The following is a 17,518-nucleotide window of genomic DNA, read 5'->3' on the forward strand; positions in this document are numbered from 1 at the left end:
TATGAGGAGACTGGCTTTTCGAGGCGCTGGTTGTACTCTGGTAAATCTGGTAAATTACTGGTCATTTACACACCCGCTTCCTTTATTCCTGTCTTCCCATGCTCACCCTTCACTGCTCATTTTTGACCTTTCACTTAATGAGTCCTTTCTTCACTTTCATCAAACTCATATGATTGCTGTTCTTGGATTGTATCAAGAGCATCTCATCATTTTTATAATATATTGACAGTTTATCAGATTTTTTTTAAACTTTGTATCCTTGGCCTATATACATTTTAGCTCCTTTAAAAATTCCATACCTATAGTACACCTGGTATACAGGAAACAAGTACTGTTGTGTTATTTTTAAAATACTTTCACAATCACCTTGCACAAATAAAACAAACATTAAAAACTCAATGTAGAGACTTTGCATCCAGGTGAAGAGTTGTAAGAATCCCACATTTTTCCTCTATTGATAATTTGTACCCCTAGTTTGTGCTTCTATGAGAACCCAGTAGAAGGCTTGGACCACAGCCTGGCAGAAACTTTAACAGCACTTTTCCCCAATGTTATTGGCAACCAGGGTGTTTTCTCCTTATGTTCTGACTTTTCCTAGTTTCACAGGAAAATTGAGTGTGAGTAAGTGGTCTAGAATCTTTAGTTTTAGAACAGGGTCATTGGAATCTCAGTTGACACTGGGATCTTCTAATTGAATTAAATAAGCAAATATGAAATACGCCCCCCCCCTTCTAATTTGTCAGTCTCTTCTATCTTTAGCAGAGATACAGTTAGTAATTACAACTCCCATGTTAGAGACTGGTACCTAGCAACAGCCCTGAAACTTAAAGAGAAATTCAAATGCTATTAATTTCTTCCTACTATAATGGGTAAAAAATTATGATAAGTGGCTATGTTATTTTTACAAGTATGAACATTAACTAGAATATTCCATTATTAAACAGTTGGTAAAACGTATTGACCCTCAAAGGTCAGTCCTAAGACCTGTAGTAAAAAACAAAACAACACAATTTCACTTCCAAATAAGTACAAATAATATAATAATATAATATATTTGTGAAAGACAGCATTTATACTTTGGTTTTCTTTTGGAAGGTTGCTCTAGGTGGGGGCATGGCTATAAAAGTCTCAGCAGACAAATAGCAAAAGAACACAATTATCAAAAGGAATTTGTACAATTTACCATTTAAATTTTGGCCACACAACTTAGTGGTCTTGAAGGGTGTTTTATTTTGAGAGTAGGATGTTTTCTGCCAACAAGACAACCAAGCTCTTGGTGATTTTCAACTTTTCATAGCTGGGTGTCACTGCCTTTTGTTTGATTCATAAACAATTGACTTTTGTTTTAAGCAGCCAAGTCATGGTTCTTAACATGATCTTGTATTCATGTTGTAGAATCTCAGGAACAGTTCATAACACCTTATCACTTGACTTACCGTGGTTTTGGCACCATAATAATGGTATTTTAATGGTTTGTTTGTTAAATGATAAAATTCATATTGTTTTGTTTAGAGAGAAGGAAAGAATAGGGAGAGATACCTAGATATGTGGGCACTCCCTCAGCTGATAAGCTCATCACCTATCCACCCCATACCTCTGTGTCGTCCTGTGTGATTCTTATCCATGGCTCTCCATAAATCCTTCACAGAGAATCCACTGAACATTCTACAGGCCACCTTTTAACATCTTGAGAGTACTGTTGGAGCATTTGGGCCGTCCATCTGTTCTTTTCATTCTTGATACATGCCTTGCCTACATTCTTAATCTCCTTAGAGAGTGATAGCCCTAAAACCCTTTGGAAGGCTTGTGCACAATGCTAGTTTCTAGACTCCTCACTATAGACTAAGCATTGTATTCCTAGGTTTCACCCTCTTGGCAAATGATCCTTATTCTTTAGTTCCAGAATACATGAATACAGTAAAGCCTTACTAATTTGGTTTCAATGAGGAAGATCAATCTGAATTATAGACTTTTTAAAAAGGTAGAATTTCGGTAGTATGAATAACAAACCAGACTGTGCTTCAATGGATAATTTATTAATCCTGCTTGAATAAACAGGTAAAATTCAGTGATTTTTAGTATGTAAATAGATACTGCTAACAGATTTGAGAATAGTCCTCTTAAGCAGATAAAATATCCCCTAGTCCTTTATAGCCATGTATATGCTGTTCATTTGCCTAAGGTTAACCTTAGCTCAGGCTTGGTTGAATAAGTCCAAGTTAATGAGCTTTTACTGTATCTGTCACATTACAGTTGATATGCAGCTGAAGGTTGCCTTTAACTAAAAGCATTGTTCTTGCAATGAGGCTTTTCAGTAATATAGCCCAGCAACTTGCATTGGAATGACTTGGGTGTTGCTAAACTTTCTACAGCTACCATAATGTGCATTAAATGAATCAAAAGCTTGGTAGCAAGTGGTCCCCAGAAGGCTTTGCTCCCAGGTCCTTAATTTAAATATAAGAACATTGCTAATTGTTTTATTATAGAAGAAGTTGGATTCAATGGGCTCCAAGAGACGAAGGGCTACATCTCCTTCCAGCAGCATCAGTGGGGATTTTGATGATGGTCACCACTCAGTACCAACACCAGGCCCAAGCAGGAAAAGGAGACGGCTTTCTAATCTCCCAACTGTAGATCCTGTAAGTCAAACATTCTTAACCAATTTCATTTTCCATGATTTCTTTGCATATCTTTGAATAATAGAGATGGTTATAGGCTTAAGAACTATTTTTTCCCCACCCTTGCTTGGTATTCTCAGGAGAGATTGCTTCAACTTCTTTTTATTGGAAGTTTACTGATATGTGAGCTTTTTCCCTCCTTTTAGAAAACTAATTCAGAAGACTTCAAAAATATTTTTTAAGTCTTATTAACTAATAAAGATTATTAATATATAACTTACTGCCCATTATGGGATATTTTTAGAAGTCTTACCAAAAGCATCTTTCTAAAAATAAATAAAAGTATTAAAAACATGTTTCAAACTTAAATTTCGTTGGGCCATAAAGTCTTTTCTTAGGAGTCCATCTGTTTTTGCCCTTACTCGTGGCCTCTTCGACTTTAATAACTCTTTTTATTGAAAAGTACTAGCTATTCCCTTTGCCATCACAGCTCTGTACTCTTATTTGATTGCTTTCATTCTTTATTTTGCTCTTAGATTGCTGTGTGCCATGAACTTTACAACACCATAAGAGACTACAAAGATGAGCAGGGCAGGCTCCTGTGTGAACTCTTTATCAGGGCACCAAAAAGAAGGTAAAACAAGGATAGCTTTGGTGGAACAAATACTTTACCATCCACTGTGTAACATGTCTGCCACTTTGTTTCTTGGAAAAATGATCCCAAATAGTATTTGAAAAGAGGTGTTGAGCTCGTTTGTCGAGTATACTGGAAAGCACATTTTCTTCCGATGATATTTTTTCCAATTACATATAAAATAGTTTTCGACATTCATTTTTGTAACATTTTGAGTTCTAAATTTTTCTCCCTCACTCCCTCCCCAAGACAGCAAGCAATCTGATGTGGGTAATACATGTACAATCATGTTAAACAGATTTCCATGAAAAACCATGAAAAAGAAAAAAAAACACACCTCGAAAGTAGTATGCTTCGATCTGCATTCAGATTCCATAGTTCTTTCTCTGGATGTGGATATCATTTTCCATCATGAGTCTTTTGGAATTGTCTCGGATCATTGTATTGCTGAGAACAGCTGAGTCTGTCATAGTTGGTCATCGCACAATGCTGCTGTTCCTGTGTGCAGTGTTCTCCTGGTTCTGCTCACTTCACTCAGCATCAGTTCATGTAAGTGCAGGTTAGGAAAGTACATCTTGAAACAAGACTGTAGCTTAGAATGAAGATGTGAATAGCCTGAAAGTGGCAGAGAGGCCAGGGGATGGTGTGTTTTTTATCTAACTTCCCTCATTCAATTCATAGAATCATAGATTTAGAACTGGAAAGTGCCTTAAATATACCATTGAGCCCAATCCCCCTGTTTTACAGGTGAAGAAACCAATCACAAAGAAATTAAATTACTTGCCCTGGGTCACCCAGTTAGTTAGTGTCTAAGGTAGGATTTGAACCCAGGTCTTGCTTTTTCAAAGTCTAGGGCCCTGTGCCCTATCCCCTACGCCATACTGCCTCTCAGTAAAATTCAGTTTATCAAACTTTCAGTGTCTGCTATGTGCAAGACACTGTGCTTACTCCTCATGACTCTTGGCCCTAGACTTTGTGCTCTATCCAGGGGATTCCCTGTACAGTCTCCCTAATGTGACTGGCTTGCTTCACCTTTGAACCTTTAAAATCCCAAGTAGAAGTGCCTCTGTGAGCTCTGCTCGTAAAACTCTTCCTTCCAAAAAACTGAACACCATGAGATTACAAATAATATCATGAAATCAGCAACCTTTAGAGATGGACGTGACATTAGGCATCAGCTCCTCCAACCTCCTAGTTTTACAAATAGAGAAATAAGACTCAGAGACAGAAGTGGTTTACACAGCGTCACACACATTGTCAAGAACGGTGTGGGCTTTGAACATAAGTCTCCCAGCTCCAAGTCGACTGTGTTTTCTGATATACCATGTATTTCATAAGGTCTCATTTGTGTACAAATTTTGTGAAAATTCCCTGAGACTAACTCAAACTACCAATTCAAAATACTTGGCAGGGCAGTAACAAGTCTTGGTACCAATTTTCCTAATTAAGGTCTGAGCCCACTGATATTATGGAGAAGTCTATTTTCAGGCATTGAGGCTCTTCCTCTTAGAGATCCAGCCTTCCTCATTTGAGAGTCCTGTTAGCTGAAAGAGGGACATGAGAATATGGATTCAAAAGGGAGACACCTATTTGGAATTCATCCCTCAGGCTTTGAAATAGGCCTCATAACAGCCAATGTGGAAATTTGTTTTGCTTGACTATACCTATTTTTTAGAAAGGTTTTGTTTTTCTTTGTTGTTTCCCCTCCCCCATTGGAGAAGGATGAGAAGGCAAAAGGGTATGGAAATAGAGTAGCAAAAAAAAAAAAAGGAAAGAAAAGGGGTCAGTGAGACATCTTTTTAAAAGTGCACAGAAGAGAAAAGAAGGGAGGCCAAAAAGAAGCAGCTTTGAAAACTACAAGTTGAACTTATTTTTATACTTAAAAAGTAAAGCAATGTACATAATAGATATCTGCAGTTTCATGTACAGTACTCATTTTCAGTTGTACTGTGTATACAAGAATGTCCATTTTCAGAGTGTTTGTTAAGTTCAAAATAAAAATAAATTTTAAAAAATAATAAATAGACTCATGGAGAGTAATGACCATATGAGAAGTGCCATTGTCAGACAGAATAGGGACTTGGCTGAAGCAATAAGACTTTTTTGTTCTTAAACTTTTCTCTGACAAGTCTATCTCTGAGCTTTCTAATTACTCTATTAACACAAGTAATGTTATACAAAATTGGGTTTGTCTCCATATAAATGTGTGTATACACAAATATAGTGTACATATATGTACATATATTATGCATATTATGTATATTGTATGTGTGTGTGTGTGTGTGTATATCCTTAATTAGTGTGTACTTGTTTGGTTTTTGGTATGTATTAGGTATGCTGCCCCTTTCACCTGAGTTATTCCTTATTAGACTAGAGAAGCTTCCTGACAGCAAATACCTACCTAGTCCTTTGTATCTTTCTTCAGTGCTCCAGCACAATGTCATGCACATTGTAAGCACTCGATAAAGGGTGTCTTACTGTAAAAAGTCCGGCAGTCATGAACTGAAGATAAGTTTAGAAAGAGCTGTGAGGCCTGAATGAGCCTTTTCAACCACACTTGCACAATGAAAAAGCTACTAGTTTTCCTACACAGGGGAGATGAGGAATGGGCTAACATACATGCCCTTAAACCTCATCTGTGAAAGGCTATTTTTGAGGATATTATGTTCTTTAAGATGTTGATACTTAAAAAGTAAAACAATGTCCATAATAGATACATGCAGTTTCATGAACAATACTCATTTTCAGTTGTACTTTGTATTTCAGTTGTACTAGAGACATGAAAATTGATATCTTGTTGTCTTTTATTTGAAATAGATAAATCTAGTTACACATTTTTCATTAAAATACTGTTTATAGTTTCCTTAGAAAAAGTTTGAAAGGGTATTTTCATTTATAGATTTTGGATTAATTGGTACATGTAACACTTATAAATTATGACAGAAATCAACCAGATTATTATGAAGTGGTTTCTCAGCCCATCGACTTGATGAAAATTCAACAAAAACTGAAAATGGAAGAGTATGATGACGTTAACCTGCTGACGGCTGATTTTCAGCTGCTCTTTAACAACGCCAAGGCCTATTATAAGGTGAGAAAGCAGCAGTTTTTGAACATCTGAATTGACATTTCCTTATGAAAGCCAAAATGTATTTCATCCACTAAGGGGGATAATAGTCCCACCAGTATAAAAGAATATTTTGGCCCTGTGGATCTTGTGGTTCCATATTGTGCTTGTGATTTGAAGAACAATACATTTTATGCAGTAGCTTTGTTTTTTACAAATTAATGTGCTTTTCAAATGATACGTTCTCATTGATTTCCACTGTAATTTGAGACAATTGATTTTGAACTGGTCTTCAGTGGACAGTGACTTTGAGCACTTTGGCTTGAAGCTTTTCTGTCTATTTTTATTCTCAAGTCATTGATCTGTAAGCAAATGTTTCCGAATACTGGATCAGATCCTTCTTCTTCCTCTTCTTCTCCTCACCTATGCAGATCACTGACTCCTTTACAGTTTTTAATCTTACAGAATTACCTAAGATACTGAGACATTAAGTGATTTTTTTTCCCCATATGGCCCGGTGCTAGCATGTCCCATTTAGTCTGGCTGGCTCCAAGGCTGGCCTCTCTACATTGTGCATTTTGGTCCATATCTAATTAAAAGGAAATTTGTAATGAGTTTTTTGATAAAGCAAAGAATCTCTGATTTATCTGTTTTGTAAATCTGTATTTTTGTAAGTCAGATTCTCTAAAACTTGGGAGACACCTGTACAATCAGCCATATAAGTGTTGGTTGTCACATTTATAATTAACCCCAAGTCATAGTGTGTAAAGAGAATTTTAGTTGCCATTTTAAGTTAAGTTCTTGGTCAAATCATGGATGGGAAGGATCAGTCTTTATAACTGCTAATATTGAGTGGCTAGTTTCTGAGTATTGTACAAAGGAAATAAAGAAAAGGACATGGGAAATGCCATCATGGAGCAGAATGTACCCAAATTAATGCTAGGTTCACACATGCCCTCCCTTCTCTTAGAGATCAGACTTATCCCTGACAACCCTTGACTAGGTTTTGGTCCGTGTCAAACTTGAGACTCTCAAGTTTAATTGATCTATGTCTGGAAAAGCCTACTGGATCTAAAACTAACATTAATTTTAATTTAATTTATTTATATGATTAAATTTATATGTTAACATAATTAATAATTTATATAATTAAAATTTTTATTTAATATTATTCAGGTTCGTATAGATTTTGAAATTTCCTTTTTTCTTTGTTGACTAATACTACCACCAAGGGCGAAGGGAAGACTTGCAAAAGGGAGATATGACTGGCCCACAGGCAAAAATAATGGATAGAGAAAGCAGAGGAAAAGATCCATGAAGTTAGCAGAAATTCTGCATGTTTATTTGACCCCATGGCCTAACTTTAAGCTTGTGAGAAGAATACACAGATGGTTTAGTAAATTGTTACTAAAGGTTTTTAAAAGATTACCCTTGCTCAGCGTTTAGTAAAATTTGGAGACTTATTCCTATTCCTTTTTATTCCATCATTTTGTTGTCCCATGAAACATGACGTTTTTCTGTAGATGCACTTCTTCTACCCACCCAATTTTCTTAAAGAATGTATTGCTCTTTTACCCTTGTTAGCTAGCTTTAGGTTTTTCTTGTTTTTCTTTCTTTTTCTTCAATATACCCTTTCATCCATCAATTGGCCTTTAATAACTCTTTAGATATTTGGTTCAACAATCTTTTAAAATCCATATCAGCTTAGAGTTTATTTTATAGCAGCGCATCTTGCCTTGTTCCTCAGGTGGGCCAAGGAGACCTAGTGAACATTTTTCATTGCCACCTCTCTATAAAGAGGCTGTGCATTTACACATCCAAGTATTCGAGCTGAAGGATCTTTTAAAGATTTTTGAAATATTTTTGTTGTCAGGTAACTGTATAGCTTTATTATTGTCCACATAAAGAAATCTCCATATAATTATTTCATCCTTATTGCTAAATAAATATTGCACAGAGTGCTACTTAAGTGAGATTTTTGAATAATGTTTTTGAACTTGATATGTGTTAAGTTTAGGCTAATATTTTGATGTCCAGTACTTGCTTTAAATTGGAAATACAGACACCAGAATAACTTAAGTGGGAAAGAGCTTTAATCATTTAAATTGGCACATGAGTACTCTTACACTAAACAAATAAGAATTGCCCAGTGAATTTGTTTTGCTTTTCTGTTACAAGGACTTTCTTTTTCTTTTTTTTTTTTCCCCTGTAGAGGGAGGTAAGAGGGAGAAGACAAGGATGGGCTAACAAAAATTTTAAAAGGGTCATTAACGTATCTTTTAAAAAAGTGCCCAGAAGAGAACAGAAGAAAGGTCAGAAAGAAACACAGATAAGGAGGACAGCTTTGAAACCTACAGTTTGAACTTATATATTTTAAGAGAAAAGCAAGCTGTACATAATAGAAATCCGGAGTTTCATGTATAATCCTTTTCTATTCTGTATTTATGGAAATGTGTTTTTTTTAATGTTTAGGCTCAGAATAAAAATAAATTTTTAACAACAATAAAAGAGGAATTGCCCACTTCTTGCTCAAGGGATTTAACTTCAAAGACTCTTATTTACTTAACCTTTTAGAAATATGATGTCAAAATGGTGGTCTGTGTAGGGCACACAAGAGGTGTTTTGTGTAACTGTTGAGGTCATTTGTGTGTGTGTGTTGTTCTCTTGCTTGTGCACAGCCAGATTCTCCGGAATTTAAAGCTGCCTGTAAACTCTGGGATTTGTACCTCCGCACAAGGAATGAATTTGTTCAGAAAGGAGATGCAGATGAGGATGAGGAGGAGGAAGATGGGCATGACAATCAAGGGACAATGTCTGAAGTGGTAAGTAAATGGCTTGAACCATTAATGGATGGGAATCTTAGAAGACAAGCTCTTCTGAGGAGGATGTTTCCTGTTGTGATACCATGAGCATCTAGCTTCTCCTTTGAAATTTCAACAGGTTTGCTGGTGAGTTAAAGAGGCTACATAGCCAGAAACATTTTTAGTCTCTCCATCCCATGTGAAATTAACATCTAACAGGGGTGGGGCACCTTCGGCCTCAAGGCCACATGTGGCACTCTGGGTCCTCAAGTGCAGCCCTTTGACTGAATCCAAATTTCACAGAACAGATCCCCTTAATAAAAGTATTTGTTCTGTAAAAGTTGGGCTCAATCAAAGGGCTGCACTTGAGGACCTAGAGGGCCACATGTGGCTTTGAGGCCACAGGTGACCCACCCCAATAATGCTCTCCAAAGGGGGTGCTACTAGCCCTACGTCAGAAGGCATGTCCAGAGGTGGGAATTGATTGCCTCAATCCAGCTTTGCTGAATTTTTTTTCATATGTGAATAAGCTATAGAACAACTGCAAAATCTGATCAAAGACAAGTCATGTCTTACTCAGCCAAGACTGACATGACAGAGGCAGAAAATCTTCATCGGCTGCTCAGCCAGACAGTCTGTTCATGACTGTGAGGTCTTCTTTACTAGATAGATTTGCTCAATACTCGTGATTCTTACTGCCCTTTTTTTGGCATAGGGTTACCAAACACATAGATAAAGGGAATGCTCTAGTTATAGTTTATCTAGACTTTAGCAAAGTGTTTAATGAAGTATCTCATAGTGTTCTTGTGGAGAAAATAAAGCTAGGTGTTCTGTTGAACATTTTATTGACTTAGAAAGAGTCGCGCCATGCCTCTTTCTTTTGCAACTGACACTCTACTGCAGACCTACACAACTTTGCAGTAGGTAGGGGCCAAAATTAAAATAGGCTGAATTTCTTTGGACTGCAGATAGGTTTTTAGAGACAGACTGACAATGGTTGGTCTGCCAAGTTGCATGATGGGCACAATCTATACAAACCTGACTAGTAGAAGGCAGGTGAAGTGGGTCACAGACAAAGCACTCCATACATCTTTACTTTCTTTTACATCCTCTGCGTTTTTTGTGTGTTGTATGTTGTGCAGTCCTGCTCTACTAGAAGGGATGAACACCTTGAATGTCTGAGTCAGGACCCAGAAGATCTTGAGAAGGCTGAATCTAATAAAATGAAATTCAGTGGAGATAAATATGAAGTCTTGCAGTCAGGTTAAATAAATCAGCTTCCCAAGTCAGGATGGTTAGCAGTTTGAAGAAGATCTAGGAATTTTAGTGGACTACAAATCCAGTGGGAGTCAGCGGTGTGATGTGGCAACCAAGAGAGAAACAGAGCTTCCAGAAAGAAGTAGAGCATAGCTTCCCAGTGTGCCCCCTGGTCAGACCACATCTAGAATACTGTGTTCAGTTCTGGGGGCCACGATTTAAGAAGGACATTGACAAGCTAGGTGGCATCCAGAGGAGGAAAATTAGAATGGTTGAAGATGAGCTGATCACCTTGGAGAAAAAAAGACTCAGAAATATGAGAGCCGTCCTCAAGTATTTGAAGGACTGTCATATGGAAGAGGGATCAAATTTGTTCTGTCCTGCCCCAGAGGGCAGAACCGTGCTCAGTGGGCAGCAATTGCAAAGAAGCCAATTGAGACCGGATTTTAGGAAAAGCTTCTTAACCACTAGACTAAGTGGAATGCACAGCCAGGGCAGTAGGAGTAGGGGGGACACTCCCCTTAATTGGAGGACCATTTTTCAGGTGTGTTGGACATTTCTGTGGGCTATGGTTTGGACCGAATGGCTGCTGAGGTCCCTCCAACTCTTGGATTCTTTGGTTCTGTAATTGGTCACTGGAAAGGATGACTTGAAACCCTCTTCTGCCATAGAATCATCAGAGAAGCCAAACAGAGTATTTCCCCTTCTTCCAAAGAGGACATTCTTTCCTGAGATGAGTGTGCTGCAGATAAAACTGCACTAGCAGAATTAAAACCTCCCTTGGCTTCTGTAAAATTGCTCTCTTGGTTCTTCTACGTTTTGGTTCCCAACAAGGACTTTTCTAGGCCCTCTTCTCACTGCATACTTTCTCTTGATCTAATCATAGCCCATAGTTTCAGCTGTCTGTGTAAATTACTTCAAAATCTGTATGTCTTGTCCTAATCCATTGCTAGCTGCCTGTTGCACATCTCAACCTATGTCCCTTTATCTCAAACTCAACCTGTCCTAACTAGAATTCATTATCCTCCCTGCTTCCATGCTTTATTTCATGAGGGAGTTGCCACATTTCCAGTTAATCAGGTTATACGTCACCTTTGTTCTCTCCTGTCCCTCACTCCCAAGCCTCATAGCTAACTAATTGCTGAGGCTTCTCAGTTCTGCCTCCATGTTATCTCTGCCATCCATCCCCTTCCCTCTACTTTCATAACCACCACCCTTGTTCACATGTGATTATCTTCTGCCTGGTCCCCTGGGATGTGCTTCTCATTCATGTTTTCCTTGTGGCCTCTTCCTCTTACATGCAGCTGCAAAAGTGACATTCCCGCGGCATGGGTCTTAATGTTGGCCAGAGAGCATCTGTTAATGTGTGCCACCACCTGGGGAGCACACGGGGACATGAAGAAAAAGCAAAAATAGGCCGTATCTTCCAGGACCTTACATTGAAAAAAATAACTGTTTACTTAAGACAAATAGATGTGTGTTAAAGCAAATAAATTATAAAATATATCATGATCCACACCAAGATCACGCTTTTACACCAGTCCATTTTAAGGAGGCACATGAGGAAGGAAAACACCTGTGCTTAGAGTGACTCAGCTCTGCCCTGCACACAGTCTTTGTCATTGGTCCTTTCAGGAACATTTGCACCCCACAAAACTGTTTGTCTGTTCGCTTCTTGGTTGTTGATCCTCACTGCTCTCTAGTTAGGCGAATCTTTTTTATTTGAACATAAGATTTATAAGCTCATTCAATAACAATAACCCTTTAAGAGGCCTTTAGGAAGTGTTTTTCCTTGGACTTGGGGTAGCTGCCTAAACTGAGGCAGGTTGTCCAGCCCCTTCACACCTAACTCAGCAAAAACATGAAACTTCTACTAGATTGAATGATGATGATCAAGAAACTACAGTTAGAAACTTCTTCCCCATGAGAACCATACAGAAAGTCAGTCATTAGCTCACAGGCAATAGGAAAGGGGAACACAGACAAGCCAGTGGCCTCTCAGTGTAATCAGAAGGGGGCTGGAGACACCTGTAGTCTACTGGATTCTGTGTCTGGAGGCATCAGGAGCAGAGAACCTCCCAGAGAAAACCCCAAAATAGTTATAAACCCAGAGTAGGGCACTTGGAGCAACAGTGACTAGTGGGATCTCATGACTCAGATCAGGATACCCCAGGGCTCCACAGTCCATATCACCCTGTTCTGAGATAGAGAAGACCTCAAGATTAAAAGCTATATGTAAACTTCAAAGATCCTGAGGAAACTAGCTCTGGGAACAGGAACCCAGGTGACATAGGGTATGACTAAATAGGGCCAACCATTCCCCCCTCCCCAAGAAGTGCAGCAGGAGTGAGAGCCTGAAGCACAAAGTTTCAATTTAGAACTGGAGCTGGAGAGATAATAACTCAAAGAAGATACCAACCAGTATCAAAAATTAATATAAATTTAGAGATCTTCCCAAAGAAGAGAATAACTCTCTAAGAACTATATGCAGAAACTAAAAGAAGAAATGGATTTTCTACATGATTTGCCTTGAAGGACAAAGATAAAAAACAAAATGAAAACTCTGGAGGAAAGAATTGGAAGAAGAATAAACAGCTTAGAAGAGAAAGTAGTAAACCTAACCCAAGTAATAGACACACTGAAAACTAAATGACAACACACAGAATTCAGTAATCTCATGTGACAGCAAAAAATATTAAAGCAAAATCAAAAGATCAGAAAAAAAATAGGAAAAGTAAGAAATCTGGTCTCAGAAACACTGCGCCTAAAAAACAAAACAAGGAGAGATAATTTAAGAATTATCAGATTCCATGAATGCCAGGATTTTTTTTTAAGATTAGACACTTGTATTTTAAGAAATCATATATGAATACTACTTAGATCTGTTAGAACCAGAGGGTAAAGTGAAGGCAGAAAGAATTGATCATCTTCTGAAAGAAACCCCAAAAGGAAAAGTCCCAAGAATGCCATAGCCAAAATCAGAACTCTTAACATTGAAGAAAAGATGCTACAGTTCATACAGAAAAACGTAGTTCAAGTACCAAGGACCTGTGGTCAGAATCACGTAGCACGTGGCAGATTCTGCCAAAAAATGAGATAAGATCTTTGACTGCAGTATTCCAAAAGGCTAATGACCAAAAATAACAAAAGCTAAATATAATCCTACAGGCAAAATAATGAACTTCTAATGGAATAGAGGTCTTTATAGCAGAGTAGGAATTTTGAAATGCAAATACAAGTTTAGAGAAGCCTAGATAGGTAATTTTATTTGAGCAATTAGAAGGGGCTATATGATGATGCTCTGCTAACAGTCTAATAAGGGGAAAATAAAGAAGTTTCCCTTCACAACCATTAATGTCTTCAAAGATTATTAAAGGAGGTAAATAGGAAAAACAGAAGACGTAGGGGTGGGGGGCTTCTTTCTAAATTTAAGGAGATGAAAGGAAGAAGGTAGGGGAGCTTCCTATTTCTCATAATTCTTTTGCATGAAAAGACAAGTATACAAATATAGAGAAGAGGGTAAGGGGAGCAGGCATTAGTTGAGTTTACCATCATCTGAAAGGAGAGATGAACACATGCACACACACACACACACTCCCTCACTCTTTCTTTCTCTCTCAAAGAATTTAGTGTAGAAATAAACTCAATAGGAAACAAGTAGGAATAAGAGGGAGGATAATACCAGGGAGAGAATAGCTGCAAGCAAAAAACTGATCCAAAAGGGGAGACTAAAAGGAAAAAGAGAACCAGAACCTAACAGGGGGCACATCAGTTGGGGACCAGCTGAACAAACTGGTATATGAATGAAATGGAATATTACTGTCCCATAAAAAATGACAAGACGATGTCAGAGAATTTTGGTGTATGAGCTGATACGGAATGGAGTGAGCAGAAGCAGAACAATTTATACAAGGGCAGCAGCATTGTAAAGGAGAACAACTCTGAAAAATTTAAGAATACCAATCAATGCAGTGACTATCTGTATCGCCAGAGAACCTAGCTCACAACATGTTACCTACTCCTGACAGAGAGATGAATAGACTCAGCGCAGTAGGCACTCGGTTTTGAATGTGGTTACTGAGCAGATTCATTTTGATTGACTGTGCTTGTCGGTTAGGAGGGTTTGTTTTCTTTCCGATTTTTAGTTGGAGGGAGGGAGAGGCATGGCAATACTGATGAAAAAGGAAAAAGACCATTTAAACCTTTTTTCAAAATGCGTAGGGAAAAAAACAGAAGAAAGTTTAGAAAAAAGCACAGGCAAGTGAACAATTTTGTGATGTTATATGTATATGTGAATGTGTATGTACATATATATGTATCCATATATAGCAGTATGAAATAGAAATTCACAGTTTCATATATTATCCCCTTTTTCATGTACTAAAGTGTATGGAGAGAGAGAGAGAGAGAGAGAGAGAGAGACCTCCTTTTTTTGGTATCTTAGGTTTAAAATAAACGAATTGAAAAAGTGTTACCTCTTAATGTTAGTAGCAGTCCCTTCTAAGTCAGAGAACTGCTAAGGTTATGCAGACCATCTCTGAGTACACAGATCAACCCATCTAGCAATTCACTCACGTGAATGCTGGATCTAGTCAGAATAGAGAGAAACTTGCGTAGTAAGTGGAACACAACCTGTAAGTAAGTAAGCATATGCAAGATCCATTCAGAATAGATGAGTAGCAAGCAGTCTTAGAGAGAAAAGCTCTAGTCTTTAGGAGATCCTCCTCCAGAAGATGACATTTAGCTGAGACTCACGGGAAGCCAGAGATTTTGGGGGGTGGCAGAGAAGAAAGGAGAGGAGAGTATGCTAGGCCTGGGGCAGCAGCCAGAGATATGTAAGGAGCTGCATGTAGGCCTGTGTGTTTGGGCTGTAGATGATACAGAGGATAGTGATGTAGAAGACAGGAAAGCAAGCAAGCACCCAGGTTAAATGACCTGAGGAGCTTATATTCGGTTTCTAGAGGTAACAGAGCCACTGGAGTGTGAGTGAGGGGCTTGCATAGTCATGCCTACCCTTCAGGAAATCACTTGTCTGATGTGTGGAACATGGATGTTGTGTTGGGGAGAGGCTTGAGTTAGGGAGACCAAATAGGAGGTTAATACAGCAGTCCAAGGAAGAGGTGGTAGTTGTGTGAATGGAGAGAAGGTGATGTATGTGAGAGAAGTGCAGGTAGAAACAAGATTTGACAATTGATTTCATGTGTAAAGTGAGGGTGGTCAAGTAGTCGATGATGCCATTGAGGCTGCAAACATGGGTGTCTCTAAAGGTGATGTGCCTTCATCAATGATAAGGAAATTTGGAAGTGGGGTCAGTTTTGGGGAGGAAAGAAAACGAGTTCTGTTTTAGACCTATTGAGTTTGAGGTGCCCACGGGTCATCAAGTTCAAAATTCCAGTAGATAGTTGATGTTGTGGGACTGTAGGTGGAGAAAGTCTAAGGCTAGATATGCAGATCTGACAGTTGTCTTCCTGGAGATAACAATTGAATCTTTGGAAGCTGATGAGATTACCAGGTGAGATAGTTGTTTGTCCCTATTTTTGAAGACCTTGCTTAATGTCTTGACTTGTGCATGAATTTGATTAAGCTTGGCTGAGGCAGAGCAATACAGAGTTGTCAGCCTTACTCTCCCTGAGTCATCGAAGGCCAGTGGTGGGACAAAAAAGTCCAGACAACTGGCTTTTGTCCAGAATGCAATAGATGAACTTGGCGTCTTAGATGTCAGGTGCTCTTCAGCACCTGCTATAGCAACTGCCTTTGTCGCTGTTGGAACAAATTGTTCTTATCTGGCCCCCCCCCTTTTTTTTTGTGAGGCAATTGGGGTTAAGTGACTTGCCCAGGGTCACACAGCTAATAAGTGTTAAGTGTCTGAGGCTGGATTTGAACTCGGGTCCTCCTGACTCCACGGCCAGAGCTCTATTCACTGGGCCATCTAGCTGCCCCCTTATTCGCCCATTTCATTAGGGAAAGTCTTCACATAACTTGGGATAGATATCTCCCCTAACTCACTGACAAGTTTGAGGCCTGTTGATTACCCTCAGCCTGGTTTTGCCTATATGAAGACACAGACACTTTACATGAGTGTGGCCTCTGAGAATGCTACAGCTTCTCGAAGCAATGGGTGAGAGTTGAGTGAATCAGGTGGAAACCACCAAAGGTGGATGAGCAGCCCTCAAAAGGGCTTGGCAGGCCATCACAAGTGATGTGCTAGTCCTCCTGAACATCTCACACATCCCAACCAAGTGAGGTAGTGTGGAGAGAGAGAAAGAGAGCCAAGGACTCAGCCCAAGGGGACACCTACCATTTGTTGGTTCTGATATGGATGAAGATCCAGCAAAGAGTGAAAAGAAGCAGTCAGACAAGTAGGAAGGATCAGTATTACAAAAACCCAGAGAGGAGAAAAGTTTCAAGAGAACGTAGTTACTAGCTTCAAGTAACCTGCTCAGAAATCTGGAATGACTTCCCATTACCTCTAGGATAAGCCATAAACTCTTCAGCCAGGCATTTAAAACCTGCTGCATTATGGCTTCCACTTGTGTTGCCAGTCTTAGACACGTTGCGCTCCCCTTCTTCACACAATCTGCATTCCAGCCAAACTGGTTACTTAACCTTTTCCTGAATACAACTTGGCATCTCTCATCTCCATGCCCGTGCCTGAGATGCACCCCTCCTTTTACCTCGGTCTTTTAGAATCCTTAACTTCCTTCAATTAGCCCACGCCTTTATCAGTCCTCCCCGCTATTTGTGCTCCTGAAATTCCCCTATCTCTGCACACATCTCATTCCCAAGTAAAATTTAGCAAATTCCTTAAGGCTGGGGTCTGCCCCCAAATACAAGCCAAACCTACCTAAATGAGGTCTCCTGGAAGTGGGGAAAATACACAGAAAATAATATCACACTACACAGTAGGGGGTTATAGATACACTAAATATACCAATTATAGGCTCTACTCAGGCTTTATGCAAGACAGATTGAGGGGATGGAAAGAAATGACCTACACATTCAGGTTAATCTGGTACATAGTAGGCAGTTTTGTTTTGTTTTTCGTTTAAATGGGGTAGGGGGAGAAACAGTTGAGGTGAATCTGAGATAACTTAAATTTTGCGGTTGCACTTCAGTAACAGGAGCGAGTTAGTTTGTGTTA

At 38.9% G+C, this 17,518-nt stretch overlaps 1 protein-coding gene across 30 annotated transcripts in view; it reads left to right on the top strand.

The window, feature by feature from the left end:
- The window catches only part of PBRM1 (polybromo 1), a 120,456-nt gene that overhangs the window by 3,131 nt on the left and 99,807 nt on the right, over positions 1–17,518 (top strand). For 28 of the 30 annotated variants that reach the window (XM_020971512.2, XM_078152315.1, XM_078152320.1 and 25 more), the window contains 4 exons: positions 2,487–2,639; positions 3,155–3,252; positions 6,196–6,343; positions 8,998–9,141. In XM_020971512.2, the coding sequence (XP_020827171.1) occupies positions 2,502–2,639; positions 3,155–3,252; positions 6,196–6,343; positions 8,998–9,141 (528 nt within the window). In that variant the 5' untranslated portion in view covers positions 2,487–2,501. The remainder of the gene's footprint in view (positions 1–2,486; positions 2,640–3,154; positions 3,253–6,195; positions 6,344–8,997; positions 9,142–17,518) is intronic. The other 2 variants (XM_020971511.2, XM_020971513.2) reach the window with 1 other exon arrangement.

The sequence above is a fragment of the Phascolarctos cinereus genome, unplaced genomic scaffold, assembly GCF_003287225.1.
Source record: "Phascolarctos cinereus isolate Bilbo 61053 unplaced genomic scaffold, phaCin_HiC Scaffold_4;HRSCAF=312, whole genome shotgun sequence".
Classification (NCBI taxonomy): domain Eukaryota; kingdom Metazoa; phylum Chordata; class Mammalia; order Diprotodontia; family Phascolarctidae; genus Phascolarctos; species Phascolarctos cinereus.